The sequence below is a fragment of the Larus michahellis genome, chromosome 1 (assembly GCF_964199755.1).
Source record: "Larus michahellis chromosome 1, bLarMic1.1, whole genome shotgun sequence".
Classification (NCBI taxonomy): Eukaryota; Metazoa; Chordata; class Aves; order Charadriiformes; family Laridae; genus Larus; species Larus michahellis.
This window is the reverse complement of record NC_133896.1, coordinates 214004749-214025420: the sequence shown is the minus strand read 5'-3', so window position 1 is coordinate 214025420 and position 20672 is coordinate 214004749. Positions and strand designations below refer to the sequence as shown.

Sequence of the window (20672 nt, the reverse complement as noted above, 5' to 3'; positions counted from 1 at the left end):
GGTTTCTTCCCAAATCCTAATCCCGAGGACGCTGTTATGGTCCTGAGGATGCTTTTATGGGCCCGAGGATGCTGTTGTGGTCCTGAGGATGCTGTTACGGTCCAGAGGATGCTGTAACATCCCGAGGATGCTGTTATGGTCCCAAGAATGCTGTTATGGGCCTGAGGATGCTGTTATGGCCCAGAGGATGCTGTTGTGGTCCAGGGGATGCTGTTGTGGTCCAGGGGATGCTCTTATGGGTCCAAGCATCTCTTATGGGCGCGAGGATGCTGTTATGGCCCAGAGGATCCTGTTACGGGCCCAAGGATCCTGATATGGCCCAGAGGATGCTGTTACTGTCCCGAGGATGCCGTTAACATCCTGAGGATGCTGTTATGGTCCAGAGGATGCTGTTGTGGTCCAAGGGATGCTGTTATGGGCCTGAGGATGCTGTTATGATCCAGAGGATGCTGTTATGGGCCTGAGGATGCTGATATGGTCCAGAGGATGCTGTTGTGGTCCAAGGGATGCTGTTATGGGCCTGAGGATGCTGTTGTGGTCCAGAGGATGCTGTTGTGGTCCAGGGGATGCTGTTGTGGTCCAAGGGATGCTGTTATGGGCCTGAGGATGCTGTTGTGGTCCAGAGGATGCTGTTATGGCCCAGAGGATGCTGTAACAGCCCGAGGATGCTGTTATGGGGCCAAGGATACTGTAACATCCCAGGGATGCTGTTATGGTCCGGGGGATGCTCTTATGGGCCTGAGGATGCTGTTGTGGTCCAGAGGATGCTGTAACATCCCAAGGATGCTGTTGTTGTCCCGGGGATGCTGTAACATCCCAAGGATGCTGTTACGGTCCAGAGGATGCTGTTATGGCCCAGAGGATGCTCTTATGGGCACGAGGATGCTGTTATGGTCCAGAGGATGCTCTTATGGTCCAGAGGATGCTGTAACATCCCGAGGATGCTGTTATGGGCCTGAGGATGCTGTTGTTGTCCAGGGGATGCTGTAACATCCCGAGGATGCTGTTATGGCCCAGAGGACACTGTTGTGGTCCAGAGGATGCTGTAATATCCCAGGGATGCTGTTGTGGTCCAGAGGATGCTGTAATATCCCAAGGATGCTGTTATGGCCCAGAGGATGCTGTTGTGGTCCAGAGGATGCTGTTGTGGTCCAGAGGATGCTCTAACATCCCAAGGACACTGTTATGGGCCTGAGGATGCTGTAACATCCCGAGGATGCTATTATGGGGCCAAGGATACTGTAACATCCCAGGGATGCTGTTGTGGTCCAGAGGATGCTGTTGCGGGCCAGAGGACGCTGTTATGGGCCAGAGGACGCTGTAATATCCCAAGGATGCTGTTGTGGTCCAGAGGATGCTGTTACGGGCCTGAGGATGTCATTAACATCCCAAGGATGCTGTCGTTGCCCAGAGGATGCTTTTATGGCCCAGAGGTTGCTTTTTTCAGGCCAGGGAGCTGTTTTCAGGCCAGGATGGCCCCCCTACCCCGGCTGCGCGGGGGCGAGTAGATGCTCTCCCTGGGCACGTGTCCCTCCCTCCACACACCCACCCGGCGCTCGCTGCCTTTAAGTGCAGAGGAGCAGCCGGGACACGGGGCAGGAGCCGCTTTCCTCCCCCCATCGCCCCCCCAGCAGCAGAAGGGTAACCCCTCCGTCCGCACCTTCTCCTGCCTTTTGCAACACACCCCAGCTCCCAGTTCAACCAGTGCAGCAGCCCCCAAACCAGGGCTGTGCCCCTCCCCCGATTCCGCATCCCACCCTGCAGCCGGTCAGGGCCCGGTGACCCCCCCACCAAGGAGGGGACCCCCCCCCCCTCCTTCAGCCCCCACCGGCCGCATCTGGGGGCCATCCGAAGGCATAATATATTTATCATCTCCGCTGGATTTATTTTTCCTGCGTTAATCGGAGCGGTTGCCCTCAGAGCCCACGCAAACCCTTCGCTCCCCCCTTTCCAGGGCCCCCAAAATGCCCCCCCAAACCGGGGTCTTGCAGCCCCTGAGACAGCCCCCCCCGCCCAGCCCAGATAGCGAAGGAGGGGATGGAGTAGGGAGGGACACGGCAAAAGGGAGGAGGAGGAGAAGGAGGAGGAAGGCCCAGCGCCCGTGGCATGGGCAGGAAAACGCCTCAAGGGACAATTTGAGACAAGGGGGAATTTTTTTTTGGGGGGGGGGAGGGGGGGACACGACACACCAGTTTGTACTCACCGAACTCAGGCACGAAGGGGAAGGTGGCCTTGGGGAGCAGCTTCGGGGGCTTCGCGCGCGGAAGGAGAGCCGGGGGGACGGCGGGGGGTCCGGCGGGGGGAACGGGGACCCCCTCTGGGGCAGGGACACTGCGGGAGAGACGAGCCTTACACCAACCCGCCCCCCCCTTTCCTTTCAACCCCCACCCCCCCCACCCCGCACCCCCAGCCACCCCGGGGGTGCCAGAGGACCCCCAGCCCAGCCAGCTTCACCTCGCCCAAAAGGCATCACCCACCCCAACCCTGCCCACCCCCCCGCCCCCCCCCCCTGGGGTGATACTGGTGTTTTTCCAGCCGGAAAATATTTCCCAGCCTCCAAAGTCACGTCCCGGCGGCTGCCACCGCGGGCCACGGCCCTTCTCTGCCTCCCAGGGTGGGTTGGGGGGTCCCGAGGGTGGGGTGTCTCCGGGGTGGGATAGGGGGTCCCGGAGGGGGAAGGGGGGGCGGTCCCCAAGGCGGGATGGGGGGGTCGTGGAGGGGGGGTCCTGGGGAGGGGGGGAGGTGTCCCCAGGGCGGGTTTGAGGGCCCCAGGGGGGGTCCCCAGGGCAGGACTCTCACAGACCCCAGGGGACCCTCGTAGACCCTGGGGGACCTTCATAGAACCCTGGTGGACCCTCGCAGACCCTGGGGACCCTCATAAACCCCAGGGGACCCTCATGGACCCTGGGGGACCCTCACAGACCCCAAGGAACCCTCGTAGACCCCCAGGGGACCTTCATAGACCCTGCGGGACCCTCACAGACCCTGGGGACCCTCATGGACCCCAGGGGACCCTCGTAGACCCCGGGAGACTCTTGTAGACCTTAGGGGACCCTCACAGACCCGGAGGACCCTCGCAGACCCCAGGGGACCCTCGTAGACCCTGGAGGACCCTCATGGACACCGGGGAACCCTCGTAGACCCCCGGGGGACCTTCATAGACCCCAGGGGACCCTCATAGACCCTGGAGGACCCTCATGGACACCGGGGGACCCTCGTAGACCCCAGGGGACCTTCACAGACCCCGGGGGACCCTCGTAGACCCTGGAGGTCCCTCATGGACCCCAGGGGACCCTCGTAGACACCAGGGGACTCTCGTAGACCTTAGGGGACCCTCGTAGACCCCAGGGGACCCTCATAGACCCTGGAGGACCCTCACGGACACCAGGGGACCCTCATACACTCTGAGGGACCCTCATAGACACCGGGGGATCCTCGCAGACCCCGGGGGACCCTCATGCCGGCACCGAAGTCACCGTCCCCATCCCGGCCCCCGCTGCTTCCCCAAGCAGGACCCATCACAGCGAGCCCCAAAGCCCAGCATCGCCCCACGGCCACCCCGCAGGGACTCTGGGTGGCCACCGGCACCCTGGGGTCCCTGGGGATGGCCACCAGCCATCCCCAGATGGCCAGCTGGGGAGCGGGGGAACTGGTCCCTGGGATTCTCCTCCGCCCGGGGCCGCCCGGCCTCACTTCCCGCGGCCATTGCCATGGGAACCGGCCACAGGCAGGGAGTGCAGGCAGGGAGGGCAGGGAATGCAGGCAGGGAGGGCAGGGAATGCAGGCAGGGGAGTGCAGGCAGGGAGGGCAGGCAGGGAGGGCAGGCAGGGAAGGCAGGGAATGCAGGCAGGGAGGGCAGGCAGAGGGTGCAGGCAGGGAATGCAGGGAATGCAGGCAGGGAATGCAGGCAGGGAGGGCAGGGAGTGCGGGCAGGGAGTGCACGCAGGGAGGGCAGGCAGGGGGTGCAGGCAGGGAAGGCAGGAGTGCAGGTCGGGAATGCAGGCAGGGAGGGCAGGCAGGGAGGGCACAGGAGTGCAGGCAGGGAGGGCAGGCAGGGAATGCAGGCAGGGGAATGCAGGCAGGGGAATGCAGGCAGGGAGGCCAGGGAATGCAGGCAGGGAATGCAGGAGGGAATGCAGGCAGGGGGTGCAGGCAGGGAGGGCAGGCAGGGGAATGCAGGAGGGAGTGCAGGCGGGGGGTGCAGGCAGGGGGTGCAGGCAGGGAGGGCAGAGACAGCTGGGATGCAGCAACTGTCACCCCCAACACGGGCAAGCATCATCCCCACGTGGGCCAGCGTCACCCCCACATGGGCCAGCACCACCCTGACATGGGCCAGCATCATGCCCAACATGGGCAAGCATCACCCCACCATGGGCAAGCATCACCCCCAACACGGCAAGCACCACCGGGACATGGGCCAGCATCACCCTGACATGGGCAAGCATCATCCAGAGATGGGCCAGCATCATCCAGACATGGGCAAGCATCATCCAGAGATGGGCAAGCAACACCCTGACATGGGCAAGCACCATCCCCACCATGGGCCAGCATCATCCAGTCATGGGCAAGCATCACCCTGACACGGGCCAGCATCATCCTCAACATGGGCAAGCACTATGCAGACGTGGGCCAGCATCACACTCTCCATGGGCCAGCATCACCCTGACACGGGCAAGCATCACCCTGACACGGGCAAGCATCACCCCCACCATGGGTGAGCCTCACAGAGATGTGGGCAAGTATCACCCTGACATGGGCCAGCATCACCCCGACATGGGCCAGCATCATCCCCAAAATGGGCAAGCACTATCCAGACATGGGCAAGCATTACCCTGATATGGGCAAGTATCACTCCAGACGTGGGCAAGCATCACCCTGACATGGGCCAGCATCATCCCCAACATGGGCAAACACTACCCAGACACGGACCAGCATCACCCTGACAGGGGCACCATCCCCGATGTGGGCAAGTATCACCCAGACATGGGCAAGCATCACCCTGACAGGGGCAAGCATCAGCCCCAACATGGGCAAGCATCATCCAGGTGTGGGCAAACGTCACCCTGACTTGGGCCGGCATCATCCCCCATGTGGGCAAGCACTACCCAGACATGGGCAAGCATCATGCCCGCCATGGGCAAGCATCACTCTGACATGGGCAAGCATTAACCTGATGTGGGCAAGTATCACTCCAGACGTTGGCGAGCATCACTCCCACCATGGGCCAGCATCACCCAGACGTGGGCCAGCATCACCGCAGGCATGGGCAAGCATCACTATGACATGGCAAGCACCACCCGGACATGGGCCAGCATCACCCTGACATGGGCAAGCATCGTCCAGACATGGGCAAGCATCACCCTCAACACAGGCAAGCATCACCCAGACATGGGCAAGTGTCACCCTGACATGGGCCGGCATCATCCCCACCATGGGCGAGTCCCACCCCCAGATGGGCAAGTATCACCCCCACCATGGGCAAGCATCACCATGACATGGCAAGCACCACCCTGACATGGGCCAGCATCACCTCGACATGGGCAAGCATCAGCCAGACATGGGCAAGCATCACCCCAGAGGTGGGCCAGCATCACCCTGAGGTGGGCCAGTGTCTCCCCAGACCCGGTCTCAGGCAGGGACCCCCAGTGCCCATCACCGAGGCATATCCCCCTGTTACCCCTGTGGTAGCCCAGGTAGCCACCACGCTCGTGGCCCAGGAGCTCCTGCCATGAGCCGGGCCAGTGTCACACCCATGGCGACCCCCACAGCCCGAGCTGCCCCCCCTTCAAGCCACTGGCGCAGCCAGCCCTGTGCCACCCAGAGAGGGCACGTCCCTGTCCCCAGCCCTGGTGGGGACACGTGGCCACTAGCTCCAGCCGGGCCAAGTCACAGCCACAGCAGCAAGTGTCCCACGGCACCCAGTGACCCACGGAACCCAGTGACCCGCAGCAGTCAGTGACCGACAGCACCGGCTGACCCACGGTGGCCAGTGACCCACCACAGCCAGCGGCCCACAGCAGCAAGCGACCCACAGCACCCTGTAGCCCCTGGCACCCAGTGACCCACAGCAGCCAGTGACCCACTGCAGCCGGTGACCCACGGCACTGGGTGACCCACGGTGGCCAGTGCCCCCCAGCAGCTGGCGACCCACAGCACCCAGTGACCCACCACAGCCAGTGACCCACAGTGGCCAGTGCCCCCCAGTGGACAGTGACCCACGGCACCCAGTGACCCACAGTGGTCAGTGCCCCCCAGCAGCCGGTGACCTACTGCAGGCAGTGACCCACCGTGGCTGGTGACCCATGGCATCTGGTGACCCACTGCAGCCAGTACCCCCCAGCAGCCAGTGACCCACAGTGGCCAGTGACCCACGGCACCCAGTGACCCACAGTGGTCAGTGCCCCCCAGCAGCCGGTGACCTACTGCAGGCAGTGACCCACCGTGGCTGGTGACCCATGGCATCTGGTGACCCACTGCAGCCAGTACCCCCCAGCAGCCAGTGACCCACAGTGGCCAGTGACCCACGGCACCCAGTCACCCACGGCGGCCAGTGCCCCCCAGCAGACGGCGACCCATGGCACCCGGTGACCCACAGTGGCCAGTGCCCCCCAGCAGCCGGTGACCCACTGCAACCCACAGCAGGTGGAGACCCACGGCAGCCAGTGACCCACGGCGCTTGGTGACCCACAGTGGCCAGAGCCCCCCAGCAGCCGGTGACCCACGGCACCCAGTGCCCCCCAGTGGCCAGTGCCCCACGGCACCCAGTGACCCACGGTGGCCAGTGCCCCCCAGCAGCCGGTGACGCACGGCACCCAGTGCCCCCCAGCAGCCGGTGACCCACAGTGGCCAGCGCCCCCCAGCAGCAGCCGACCCACGGCGACCAGTGCCCCCCCCCAGCAGCAGCCGGTGACCGATGGCGGCCGGTGACCCACAGCAGTTGGCGATCCCCGGCGCCAACGTCCCGCCCTCCCCCCGGCAACCCGTTGCCCCCATCCCTGCCCCAACCGAGGGGCAGCCGCTGCCCCCCGGGGGCCAGTTGCCCAGCGGGCCAGTTAGTTGCCCGCCGTCCCCCGGCGCGGCCGGAGCAGGAAGCAGCCGCCTGAGCCCAAGGGGCGGCCATGGTGGCTCCGGCAGCGCCCGTTTCCCCTCACCCCCTTCCCCGCGGTGGCCGCGCTGGCCATCCCTACCCGTGGTGGGCGAGCGGGGCCCGGTCGGTGCGGCGATGGCGGGGCTGTTGTTGGGGGCGGGGGGGAGGGGGGGGGGAGGGGGTTGTTGGGGGGTTGTTGTCGCGGGGTGGGGGGGAAGCGGAGCTCGTCACCCCCCCCCGGCACTTCCTGCGCCGCGCTCTCGCCCACGAGCCAAACTTCCTGAGCCGGCAAAGCCGCCACCAAACCGCTGGCCACCGGCCTTGGCCGCTCACTGGCCACCTCCCGGAGAGGGGCAGGGTTGAAGAAGCGCCCCCCCCCACCCTCCCCCCCCCTCCCGCAAGGCTACTTTGTTGGCGGGGTGGGGGGGGGTTTGGGGACCACCTCGGTGCAGATGGGGAGGTGGAGACCCCCCCCCCCCGCCATGCCGAGCCGCGGGTGGTTGCCCACCCCATGGGGTGCTAGCCCACCCATCGCCTGCCCTTTGTGGCTCTCAGACCCCCCTCCGGGGGGAGGCGGGCAAAGCATTTGCGGGGGGGGGGGAGGAAGCATTTTGGGGGGGGGGGGGTGACCTGCACCCACCTCTACCCAGGCGAGGGCAGGGGTCCTGCCCCCCCAAATCCCAATGGAGCACGGTCGGGGGGGGGGTACAGCCAGCAGCCCCCCCATTTCCATCCTCGGGGGGGCGGGGGGGCGTCTCACCCAGCACCGTCACACAGAGATGGGGCAACCCCCCCCCCGCCCCCGAACCGGGCTCTGTGTCCCCTTGGGGACCTGCTGGATGCCCCCCCCGGCTCCAGCAGCACGTCCCTTGGGGTGCTGGGGGGGGTCCTGGGGGGGTTCGGGGCGAGGGGGGGTTGGGGATGATACTCAGCATTCCGTCTGTGGCCCCCACATTCCCCCCCCCCCCGCCAGAACAGGGCTCGGTGTCCCCTTGGGGACCTGCTGGATGCCCCCCCCCGGCTCCAGCAGCACGTCCCTTGGGGTGCTGGGGGGTCCTGGGGGGGTTCGGGGGGGGGGGGGATGATGCTGAGCATCCCACCTGTGGCCCCCACATTCCCCCCTCCCCCCCCCCCCCGCCAGAACAGCAATCTGTGTCCCCTCGGGGACCTGCTGGACCCCCCCCCTCGGCTCCAGCAGCACGTCCCTTGGGGCGCTGGGGGGGTCCTGGGGGGGACCTGGGGGGGGGCCTGGGAGGGGGGGTGCTGCTCAGCATCCCGTCTGCGTCCCCCACATGCTCCCCCCCCCCGGCAGGATGCCGGCAGGGAGGTGCTGCGGCTCGGGGGGGTGGGGGGTGTGTGACGAGCCGGGGGAGGCGGGGGGGGGGGGGGGCACAGGACAGCGAGGGGGGGAAGGGGGGCTGCGGGCGCTGCTGTCACCAAACCCCGTTTGGCGTCATCCGGCCGCACCAGCCCGGCGTCGTCCCCCCCCCCGCCCCCCCGAACCCCGCGACGCGGAGCTGCGGTTTCGGGTGTGACGAGTTCATCGGGTCTCAGCGCTGCCGGCACCGGGCTCTGCCCCCCCCCCACCCCCCCAAGCTGCCGGGGGGGGGGGGGAACACGACACAGAAACCCAGCCCCAGGGTGCCCAGGGTGGTCTCATCCAGCCAAGGACAAAATAAATCTATCCCCCCCCCCCCCCCCTCCGCCCCCGCCCCCGAAAGGTGCATGGAGGTCGGGAGGGGGAAGAGCCGCAGCCCCCCCGCCCGCCGAGCCCACCGGCGGGATTTGCCCCCCCCGCCCCCCCCTCCCAAAAGGGGATGGGGACAAAGCTGGGGTGTTCCCGGAGGTGATGACCCCCCCACACACACGCACCGCGACAGTGTGACAGTAGGGGGCACCGCTGTCGCGACAAGAGCAGCCACAGTCCCCGTCCGGACCCCCCCCCCCACATCCCCCCTCCTGATCCCCCCTCCTCCCCCCCCAGCCCCTCTCCTGATCCCCCCGCCCCGAGTCTGCTGGGGCCCCCCAGGGGGATGTGGTGTGGGGAGGGGACCCCAGGGGGTGTGCTGGGGTCCTGGGGGGGGAGGGGGGGTACCCCCAGGGGGATGCTCGGGATGGGGGGGTTGGGTACCCTAGGGGATGTGCTGGGTGGGGGGGGTGTTTGGGGAGGGGGGGGTACCCCAAGAGATATGCTGAGGTCTGGGGGGGTTGGATACCCCCAGGGGATGTGCTGGGGCGGGGGGGGGGAGCGTGTATCCCCAGACAACCCACACCATCACCCACCCGAGGGTCCCACCCACATGCCAACACCCCCCTCTGGGGAACCCGCCACCTCGGGGGCCCCCCCAGGCTCATGTTGTCCCCCCCCCGAAGCCCCCTTACCTCCTCTGGGACACGGCCCTGGGGGGCAGCACCGGGGGACGGCTGGGGGGCGGGGGGGTCTTCAGGGACTGGCACTTGCCCTCCAGCTGATGCCGCTTGGCCGGCAGCGGTGGCCGGGGGGGGGTCACAACGCTTTCGGGGGGGCGTTTCTCGGCGAAGTGGGGGGGCTCGGCCACCTCCGGGGCCGGGGGGCAGCTGCGGGGGGCGGGGGAGGGCTCGGGGCCATCAGCCGGTGGCGAGGACGGGGAGAATTTGAGGGGGGGGTGACAGCCCACCCTGGGTGGGATGGGGGGGGGCAGCTGGGTGGCCCCCCCCGACTCCACCATCCTGCCGGAGACGGGGGGACACGGGGATTCCTGCGGTTTTTCCTGCCCCGCCGCGGCGCTTTGGCGGAAAATGTGGCGTTTCATGGGCAGGGGTTTCCTGAGGGGGGGCTGGGGGGGGCCGGGGGGGTCGGCGAAAGCTTTTTGCAAGCCCAGGAGGATGCGGCGACGGTGGCCGGGTAGCAGCACCCCCAGGCGAGTGAGTCCTTCGTCCGTTAGCCCCCGGCAATCCTGCACGGACCGCAGCTCGCCCCGCTGGAAGGGCTCCACGTACTGGGCGAGGTGGAGGGCTCCCAGCCAGGCGGCCACCGGCAGGGACCCCCCCGCATCCTCCTCCTCTTCCTCCATGGCGGGGGGGGGGTGGGGGGTGACGGTGCGAGGTGTGTGGCTGAGACCCGACGCCGCTCAGTGCATCTCAGGCCGGTCTCAGCACCTGGAGGGAGGGGGGGGGGGGGGAAGGAAGAAGTCAGGGTGAGCGCGGGGTCAGGAGCGGCCCCAAAATTTCTATTTCCCACTGAAATGGAGTTTTTAAACGCCTCGTCCCCGACCCCCCCCCCCCCACACACACACACACACCTCGGTGTGTCCCCCTCCCTCCGTGTCCCCCGCACCCTGGGGACGCCGGAGGGTCCCGCTGGAGATGACAAGGTGTAGGTGCCACCCCCCCGCCCCGAGGCACGGTGCCACGGTTCTCAGGCCGGGGGGGTGGACAGGGTAGGGGGGGGCCTGAACCTCCCCCCTCCCCCCTGCAGCCGGACCCCCCCCCAGCAGGATACAGCAGTGACAGTGCCGAGGGACAGCGGGATGTCCCAGGCACCTGGCGGGGACGGGGGGGACGGGGCCTGATTTTGGGACAGGGAGGAGGGGGGGGGAGCTGCTGGCTGCCCCCCCCCCAGGCCTGTCACCCCCCCGGGTTGCTTTCCCCCCCCCGCCATGACTGTCACCCCCCAGTGATGTTCCGCCCCAAGGCTGGCCCCCCCAGGGCTGCCACCCCCCCAGGGCTGTCCCCCCCCCTACAGCTGTCACCCCCCCCGAGCTGCCACCCCCCATGACTGTCACCCCCCCCAGGGCTGGGTGGGCAACGGGGGACGGGCCCGATCCTGGGTGGGCAGCCGGAGGAGCGGGGGGACAGACACGGGCCACCCTCCCCACAGCGCCGCCGGTGACCCCGGCGCACGTTGTTATTTTGGGGTTTGGTGGCGGCTTTTTTAGCCCCACGGAGGAGGAGGAAGAGGAGGAGGAGGAGGAGGAGGGTTTCCTGGGGCTGGAAATGGGCCGAAATGGGTCAAAACGGGCCCAAGGACAGTCACGCTGGCTCTGAGTCAGGCCCCACCCGACGGCGCTCGCAGCAGCGGGGGACGGTTCCAGCCCCCAGGAGCTTCCCGCTGGTCCCAGTAAAGCCAACCAGCAGCACCAAAATCCCTGAATCCGCATAAAAACCCGGGGGGGGGGACCCACCATGCACAGACTGGCCCCATCCCTCGCCCACCCCCGCAGCTATAAAAAACAACCCATTTCCTATAAAAATAGCCAAGTGACGGCGCTGGGTGACACCGCTGTCACGGGGCTATGGGTGCTCCGCGGCCCGCGTCCTGGGGACTTGGTGACACCGGCGGGGGGGGGCCCCACACGTGTCCCCTTCCCGGAGTCACCGCAAGCGTCACCCAGTGCCACTGGTGATGGCAGCACAGGTGCTGGGGCCATCGAGGTGGCGTCGGGCAGACCCTGGGGTGGCCATTGCTCCTGTTCATCGGGGATGGGGACGGGGAGCAGGGCCAGGGATGAGGACAGGGGACAGGGATGGGGAGCTGGGGCAGGGAGCAGGGACGAGGAGTGAAGATGGGAACTGGGGACAGGGAGCAGGGATGGGGACCGAGGACGGGGAGCAGGGACGGGGAGCAGGGACGGGTACTGGGGACAGGGGGTGAGGATGGGGAGCCGTGACGGGGAGCAGGGATGGGGAGCGGGGATGGGGACCAGGGATGAGGCATGAGGATGGGGATTGGGGACAGGGAGCAGGGATGGGGACTAGGGACGGGTACTGGGGACGGGGAGCGGGGATGGGGACCAGGGACGGGGAGCAGGGACGGGTACTGGGGATGGGGAACAGGGTCCAGGGATGGGGAGCAGGGATGGGAATCAGGGATGGGGACTAGGAACAGGGACTGGGGACAAGGTATGAGGACCAGGGACGGCGATGGGGATAGGGAGCGGGGATGGAGACCGGGATGAAGACTGGGGACAGGGAGTGAGGATGGGGAGTGGGGACGGGGAGCAGGGATGGGGAGCAGGGATGGGGACAGGGATGGGGACCGGGATCCAGGGATAAGGAGCAGGGATGGGGATCAGGAACAGGGAGTAGGGATGGGGACCAGGTATGAGGACCAGGGACGGTGATGGGGATAAGGAGCGGGGGCGGGGACCAGGGACGGGTACTGGGGACAGGGAGCAAGGACGGAGAGTGGGGATGTGGACCAAGGATGAGGACCGGGGATGGGGACCGGGGACGGAGAGTGGGGAGAGGGAGCGGGGATGGGGACTGGGAATGGGGACGGGGAGTGGGGAGCGGGGATAAGGACCGGGGATGGTGAGCCAGGACAGGGACCAGGGGTGGGGACTGGGGACAGGGATGGGGACATGGGGCGGGAAGCAGGGCCAGGGAGCAGGGATGGGGATCAGGAATGAGGACTGGGGACAGGGACCAGGAATGGGGAGCGGGGACACAGACCAGGGATGGGGACTGGGGACAGGGAGTGGGGATGGGGACCAGGGATGGGGAGCTGAGACGGGGACCAGGGATGGGGACTGGGGATGAGGACTGGGGACGGGGAGCAGAGAGTGGGGACAGGGAGCAGGGATGGGGACTGGGAGTGGGGACCGCGGATGAGGACTGGGGACGGGGACTGGGGATGGGGAGCGAGGATGGGGACCAGGGATGGGGATTGGGGACCGGGAGCGGGGATGGGGAGCGGGGACAGGGACTGGGGACAGGGGACAAGGCTGTGCCGAGGGCCGCGTGGCACCGATGTCACCCCGTGGCTCCCGTCCCTTATCCCCCAGTGGGTCAATCATTCACCGGGGCCTCGCCGGGCTCCCTGCTCCGACCTTTAACCCTTGAACCCCGTCCCAGCCCACACCAGTGCATTCCAGAAGGAAAACCAACCCGCCGTAACCCCTTCACAAGGCTGATGGGGACCCTTCGGGGGCGGGGGGGGTCACCCCATCCCTGTCCCCCCCCTCCTCCCTTGGGGCTCCCCGATCCGGGCCGTGCTTACCCACCGCATTCCTCCCTGGGATTAGGTGACGCCGTTTTGTAAGAGACTTAAAAGCTGCGTGACAAGGGGCAGGGGGGGGCCGAAAACCCGCTGGGGCTGCCATCAGCCGGGGACGGACCCCGCCACCCCCATCCCAAGCCCACACTGGCCTCAGTGTGTCCCCCCCCTCTCCATCCCGGGGGTGACCAGGGACGGTCCCCGTCACCCGTACTGAAGGGTCACCCATCCCTCTGCTCTCAAACCGGGCGGCTGGTGGCTTTGTCGGGGGGGGGGCGGGGGGGGGGTCACACAGCTGCCCTGGTCCCCGCCGGGACCCCCCCAGCTCAAAAAAGGGGGGGTTTGGAGGCTCTTTTTGAGCTCCAGGAGAGACGAGGCACCAGGGACCCTCTCCCCGTCCCTGTGCCGGCGCCCCCAGCCCCGGGGGCCTTTCCAAAGCAGCGTTAAGCCAAGGAATGGCTGTGCCCCCCCCTTCGCAGCGCCCCCCCCGGCCCCAGAGATGGGCCCTGGCTTTGCTTCCCGGCAGGGCATCGGCCACTGAGCAGCACCGAGAGGCACCGAGAGGCACCAAAAAGCACCGAGTAGAACCGAGAAGCACCAAGGAGCACCGAAAAGAACCAAAAAGCACCGAGATTCACCAAACGGCACCAAGGGGCACCAAACGGCACCAGGGAGCACCGAGTGACACGCGAGAAGCACCGAGCGGCACCGAGGAGCACCAAAAAGCACCAAAAAGTACCGAGCGGCACCGAGAGGCACCGAGAATCATTGAGGAGCACCAAAAAAGCACCGAGAGGCACCAAAAAGCACCAAGAAGCACCGAGAATCACCGAAAAGCACCGAGCGGCACCCGAAAGCACCATACCGAAAAGAAGTACCGAGCGGCACCAAGAAGCACCGAGTGGCACCGTAAAGCACCGAGAAGGACCGAGTGGCACCGAGCAGGACCAAGGAGCACCGAGTGACACCGAGAAGCCCAGAGGAGCACCAGACAACACCAAAAAGCACCAGACAACACCAAAAAGCACTGAGGGGCACCGAAAAGCACCGAGGAGCACCGAACGGAACCAAGGAGCACTGAGCAGCACCAAGAAGTGCCAAACAACACCAAAAAAGCACCAAGGAGCACCGAAAAGCACCGAGGAGCACCAAACAATGCCAAAAGGCACCAAACAGCACCAAAGGGCCCCGCGGAGCACCGAAAAGCACCGAGGAGCACCGAATGGCACCAAGGAGCACCGAACAACACCAAAAAACACCAAACAGCACCAAAAGGCACCAAGGAGCACCGAGAAACACCAAATGGCACTGAGAAGCACCGAACAACACCAAAAAAAGCAGCAAACACCGCCAAAAAGCACCGAGGAGCACCGAACGGCACTGAGAAGCCCCAAGCAGCACCAAGAAGCACCAAACACCACCAAAAAAGCCCGAAACAGCACCAAAACCCACCAAACAACAGCGAAAAGCACCGAGGAGCACCGAAAAGCACCGAGGAGCCGTGAACGGCACTGAGAAGCACCGAGCGGCACAGGACACCACCAAAAAAGCATGAAACAGCACCAAAAAGCACCAAACAGCACCAAAAAGCACCGAGGAGCACCAAAAAAGCAGCAAACAGCACCAAAAAGCACCGAGCGAGCGGCACCAGCGGTAACGAGGGCCGGGCTCATTAGGTTAACGAGCTGGGGATGGGATGGGACGGGCGGTGGGCTGTGGTTGGGGGGTGGTGGGCCATCGCGCTGCTTTCACCGGCTCCGGCAGAGCCACGGCCCCCGTGGCCCCCGGCTCTATCCCGGTTGCCCCTAACGAGGTGCCGGTGGGGGCGGCGGTGGCAGAGCCGCTCCGAGGGGGGGCCGGTGGCTGCCAGGCTTGTGGTGGCACCATCACGGCGGCCGGGCGAGACACTGAAGAGGCAGAAGAGCCCGTCGGGCGAGCAGCACCCGTTTTTCCACCCCAAATCCCAGCCCCATCCTTCCTCCGGCGCCGGCAACCCAACCGGCAACGCCGGCAACGCCTGCCCACAGCCGGGCCTTGCCCTTGGGCTCGTTAATCAAAGAGAGCTAATTAAAGGAGGGGGCAAAGCAACGGTACCTGGGAGGAGGATGGGGCTGGTGGCCCATGGCCAGTGCGGCGGCTCTGCCAAGCCGAGGACTTCCTCAAACGCCGCTTTGGCGATCGGGAACTTGCCGAAACGCCGAGCCTGGGGGGGGGGGAGTGTTCCCCGTCACACGGTGGAGGGGGGCCGGGGGGAGGGGAACGTGTCGCAATAATAACGGCAAAAGCTCCCTGGCAAAACCTGCGGCATCAGCGCAGCAGCCCGGGGCCGCCGGCCGCCGCCATGGGCGAGCAGGAGGAGGAAGCCGGAGGCCGGTGGCCGGACGAGCCCCGGGTGATGGCGGGGATGGGGCAGGGCCTTCGGCGAGAGAGGAAGGAAGAAAGTGGGGAGGGTGGTCCCCGGAAAGCGGCACGGCCCCCCCTCGGCACCGGGGCCACCGAGGACGGAGTGCGCTGGGGCCACCAGGACTTGTCAACTCATGGCCACCAGTGAGGGTGGGAAGAGTGGCCGGGTAGCCACCACGTCCCCATCACCCCGGGACCCCCACGGACCCCAAGCCCTCACCCACAGGGGTCCCGGGGGACGCGGAGATTGGGGGGGGGGGGGACTGGTGGGAGCAGGGATGGCCATTGGTGGACATGGTGGCCACCAAGCCACCACACTGCTGGTCACACGGGGCAACCGGTCACACGGGGCAACCAGCCTGGCTCCAAGGGGGTTTTTACCCCTTTCTGGCTAAGTTATGAAAGGATCCTCAGGTGGGACCGTGGCCATCTGGGACAGTGGCCATCTGGGACTGGGACGATGTCCCCGATGTCCCCGGTGTCCCAAGGGAGGGACCCAGCCCAGCAGAGGAGCCGTGGCCACCGTCACCCCGGGGCCGGGAATCGAAAGCGCCGCTTCCCCCGCACCGAAACTCGCCGAAGGGGGATCCTCGGCCAGCAGGAACCCGGCCGAAAGCAGAAGCGGGGTGTCGGGATGGCCCCCCCCCAGCACCCCGAGCCACCCCCCACCCCCACCCCGCGGGGTCCCGTCCCCCCGAGGGCCGTGGGGGGCGGGGGGCGGGGGGGGGGGGGGGACGGTGAAGCTCTTTGGTTTCCCGGAGCTCTCGGCGGGGCGCGGTGGGGGGTAAATACGGCAAGTCAATAATATCACAGGGCGGGGGGGCCCGGGGCAGCGCGGGGGGGTGGGGAGTGGGGGCGGGGGCAGTTCGGGCGTGTGCGGGCAGCAAAGGCCGGCGCTGGGAAAGGGGCTGCGGGGGCTCCGGGGGCTCCTTCTGCTGCCGATTCACCGCCCCGAGCATGGGGGGCGGGGGGGGGGAGGGGTGGCCAGGAGGGTGATTAGGAGGGGGAGGATGAGGAGGAGGGGGAGGAGGGTAGTGAGGAGGAAGAGGAGGAAGGCGAGGAGGAGGGTGATAATGGGGAGGGTGAGGAGGAGGAGGAGGATGGGGAAGGTGATGAGGAGGGCAAAAATGAGGAGGGTGATGAGGAGGAGCATGAGGAAGGTGAGGAGGAGGAGGAGGAGGAGGAGGAGGAGGAGGATGAGGAGAGTGAGGAGGAAGGTGATGAGGGTGAGGAGGAAGGCGATAATGAGGAGGGTGAGGAGGAGGGTGAGGAGAGTGAGGAAGAGGAAGAAGGTGAGGAGGGTGAGGAGAAGGAGGAGGACAGCTATAATGAGGAGGGTGATGAGGAGGAGGGTGAGAAAGTCGAGGAGGAGGAGAAAGGAGGGTGAGGAGGAGGAGGTGGAGGAAGGTGAGGAGGAGGAGGAGGAGGAGGAGGAGGTGGAGGGGGAGGAGGAAGGTGAGGAGGAGGAGAATGAGGAGGGTGATGAGGATGGTGATGAGGGTGACAAGGAAGGTGATGAGGAGAAGGAGGAGGGTGAGGAGGAGGAGGATTACAAGGAAGGTGAGGAGGAAGATGAGAAGAAGGAGGAGGAGGAGGAGGGGGAGGAGGAGGACAAGGAACGTGAGGAGGATGAGGAAGAGGAGGAGGGTGACAAGGAAGGTGAGGAGGAGGAGGAAGAGGGGGAGAAGGGTGACGAGGAAGGTGAGGAGGAGGAGGGTGAGGAGGAAGGCCTCAGGATCCCGGGGGCAGGGAGCCGGGGCGTTCCTCATTCCCGAGGTCCCGCTCGTTCCCCTTCTCCCCAGTGACGCGTGTCCTGGGCTGCGGCACCAGCAGGGACACCCCCAGAGCCAGGGACACCCCCGGCACCCCCCACGGCCCCCAGAAAGGGGCAAAACTCCAGGGAAAGGAGCAAAACTCCTGTGAGAAAAGGGGCAAAATTCCCAGAAAAGGGGCAAAGGAAGCCAAAAAAGGCCCAAAACTCCTGGGAAAGAAGCAAAACTCCCAGGAAGGGGGCAAAGCTCCCAGAAAAGGGGCAAAACACTTAAAAAAGGCCCAAAACTCCCAGGAAACGGGCAAAGACCCTGGAAAAGGGGCAAAACTTCCAGAAAAGGGGCAAAGGAAGCCAGAAAAGGGGCAAAACTCCCAGGAAAGGGGCAACATTCCCAGAAAAGGAGCAAAGGAAGCCATAAAGGGCCCAAAACTCCAAGAAAAGGAGCAAAACTCCAGGAAAAGGATCAAAAATTCCTGGAAAAGGGGCAAAACTCCCAAAAAAGGGGCAAAACTTCAGAAAAAGGGGGAAAACTCCTGGAAAAGTGTCAAAACTCTGGAAAGGGGGCAAAGCTCCTGGGAGAAAAAAAGGGGCAAAACTTCCAGAAAAGGGGCAAAACTCCTGGAAAAGTGTCAAAACTCTGGAAAGGGGGCAAAGCTCCTGGGAGAAAAAAAGGGGCAAAACTTCCAGAAAAGGGGGAAAACTCCTGGGAAAAGGGGCAAAGGAATCCAGAAAAGTGTCAAAACTCCCGGAAAAGGGGCAAAACTCCTGGAAAAGGGGCAAAGCTCCTGGGAAAGGGGCAAAGCTCCTGGGAAAAAAGGGGCAAAACTTGCAGGAAAGGGGCAAAACTCCTGGAAAAGGGTCAAAGCTCCCAGAAAAGGGGCCAATCCAACAGGAAAAGGCCCCCCTTCCTCCGTGGGTGTCCCCCCCCCATGGCACCCAGCACTTCCAGCTCCCCGGGGGGGGCCTCAGGCACCCACCTCACACCCAGGACCCCCCCCCAGTAGCCGGGTGACACTGTGCCAGGGCCACTCTGTCACACCCCCCCCTTTGGCCAGGGGAAGCGCAGGACGCCGCCGGTGGGGACGGGGCGGGGGGGGGGGGGGGCATCACCTGCAGATTTGGGATGTCCCCCTCCCCGGGGGCAGCATCACCAGCCGGGATGGGGGGAGGATGAGGAGAAGGAGGAAGGCCATGCCGGGGGGGGGGGGGGGGGGTGGCGGGGGAGGGGGGGGCACAGCGATGCTCTTTAACCTGCCCCGCCTGGACGGGAAACCCCGAATTATTTTTAGATTATTTTTATTTTTTTTCTCCTCAAGCGTGACGCTGGCGCCGTGGGGTGGGGGGGGTGGGCAGGAGAGGACACCCCCCCCCCATCTCTGCATTTCAGTGGTTTCACGGGGTCCCGTCCATCCGCAAACACCCCCCACCCCGGGGCACCAACACCCCGACGGCCGCGGGGGTCCCACCGCCGGACCCCCCCCCGGAGCCACCACTGATGGTTTTGGGGGGGGGGGGGGCAGATGTGTGGCACCGGGAGGGGGGCTAAAAATCCACAGCACGCACTGTGACCATCCCCCCCCGACACCCCCAAATTACCCCGGGGGGGGCTTTCTTTCTTGGACCTACTTTGAGGCGGGGGGGGGTGAAGTGGGGCACGGAGGGGTGCAAAATTCCCATATTTCTATAAATAGCCCCATCCTGGCTGCTTCCCGTAACAGCTCGGCCCCGGTAGCCGTGGCGGGGGGGGGGAGGGGGGGCACCCCTAGCAAACCCCCGGTGGCTCTTGAAGGGGGGGTTGGGGGGGGGGGGGGGTGGCTTTTCATCCCGGCACCCACCCGGAGCCAGCCCGTCCCTCCAAAAGCTGATTTTTAGGGGTGTACATGGGAATTCCAGCGGTTCCAGAGCCCTGCAGACCCCCCTCTTTCCCCCCCCCCCAAACCCTGGATGGAGGGGACCCCCCAGTCGCCACCCTCCCCCCACCCCCCACCCCCCCCCAGAGCATGGTCCCGGGGCGAGAAGCCAGCTCGCCATTACCGGAGGAGGAAGAAGCCACCGTCCCGCTGGCAGCCGCGAGGTGCCGGAGCGATCCTCCAGGCCTTGGCAGAGGTACCGGGACGCGGCGAGGAAGAGGAGGAGGAGGAGGAGGAGGAAGAGGAAGGCCAGGGAAAGCCGCCGGCAGGCATCGCCCGGAGTTTGGGTGGCGTTGGCCGGGATCCTGGTGGGATCTCCGGTGGGATCCTGGTGGGATCTCCGGTGGGATCCTGGCAGCCCCGGCGGTGTCGGACCGTCAACCGGGACGCGCCGAGCCGGTTCTCCCACGGGAACGGAAGCTCCAGCCAAACCCGCGGGATCCCGCGCTCCCGGCTTTCACCCCGCCGGCACCGCCACCGGCACCGCTGTCCCCGGGCACGTCCCTCAGCCCGGCAGGGGACCGGAGCTCCGGTGAGCGCGGGGGGTATCGCTGCACCTCCTCTCCCCCCGGGGCGGGACGGGGGCTGTCAGCAGAGTGGGGGGGGCCAGGAGACTGGGATTGAGCTGGGGAGTACTGGAGGTGAGCTGGGGTGTGCTGGGGGAGAGCTGGGTTATACTGGGATTGATCTGGGTTATACTGGGATGGAGCTGGGGTGTGCTGGGGGAGAGCTGGGTTATACTGGGATTGAGCTGGGTTATACTGGGATTGAGCTGGGGAGTACTGGGATTGAGTTGGGGTGTGCTGGGATTGAGCTGGGTTATACTGGGATTGAGCTAGGTTATACTGGGATTGATCTGGGTTCTACTGGGATTGAGTTGGGGTGTGCTGGGATTGAGCTGGGTTATACTGGGATGGAGCTGGGGTGTGCTGGGGGAGAGCTGTGTTATACTGGGATTGAGCTGGGGAGTACTGGAGATGAGCTGTGGGGTGCTCGGGGGGAGCTGGGGTGTACTGGGAGGGAGCTGGCTTATACTGGGGTTGAGCTGGGTTATACTGGGATTGAGTTGGGTTGTGCTGGGGGGAGCTGGGTTATGCTGGGATTGAGCTAGGTTATACTGGGATTGATCTGGGTTATACTGGGATTGAGCTGGGGTGTGCTGGGATTGAGCTGGGTTATAGTGGGATTGAGCTGGGGTGTGCTGTGGGAGAGCTTGGTTATACTGGGATTGAGCTGGGGAGTACTGGGGAGAGCTGGGTTATATGGGGATCGAGGTAGGTTATGCTGGGATTGATCTGGGTTATACTGGGATGGAGCTGGGGTGTGCTGGGGGAGAGCTGGGTTATACTGGGATTGAGCTGGGGAGTACTGGAGATGAGCTGGGGGCTGCTCGGGGGGAGCTGGGGTGTACTGGGAGGGAGCTGGGTTATACTGGGGTTGAGCTGGGTTATACTGGGATTGAGCTAGGTTATACTGGGATTGACCTGGGTTATACTGGTATTGAGTTAGGGTGTGCTGGGATTG

The 20672-nt window shown here is 65.6% G+C and overlaps 1 protein-coding gene across 9 annotated transcripts in view; it reads right to left on the bottom strand.

Moving 5' to 3' along the window:
• Positions 1–19407, bottom strand: part of ARAP1 (ArfGAP with RhoGAP domain, ankyrin repeat and PH domain 1) — a 58698-nt gene extending 39291 nt beyond the window's left edge. For 7 of the 9 annotated variants that reach the window (XR_012585184.1, XR_012585185.1, XM_074572211.1 and 4 more), the window contains exons 1-3: positions 19273–19407; positions 9470–10225; positions 2204–2331 (exon numbers count right to left, since the gene is read on the bottom strand). Coding sequence is in view for 6 of the 9 variants with exons in the window: in XM_074572211.1 (XP_074428312.1) it covers positions 2204–2331; positions 9470–10140 (799 nt within the window). In the remaining 3 variants the exon portion in view is untranslated. Of the gene's footprint in view, positions 1–2203; positions 2332–7187; positions 7344–9469; positions 10226–15158; positions 15283–19272 lie in introns of those variants that run through there. The other 2 variants (XM_074572212.1, XM_074572218.1) reach the window with 2 other exon arrangements.
• Between the last annotated feature and the right edge of the window lie 1265 nt (positions 19408–20672).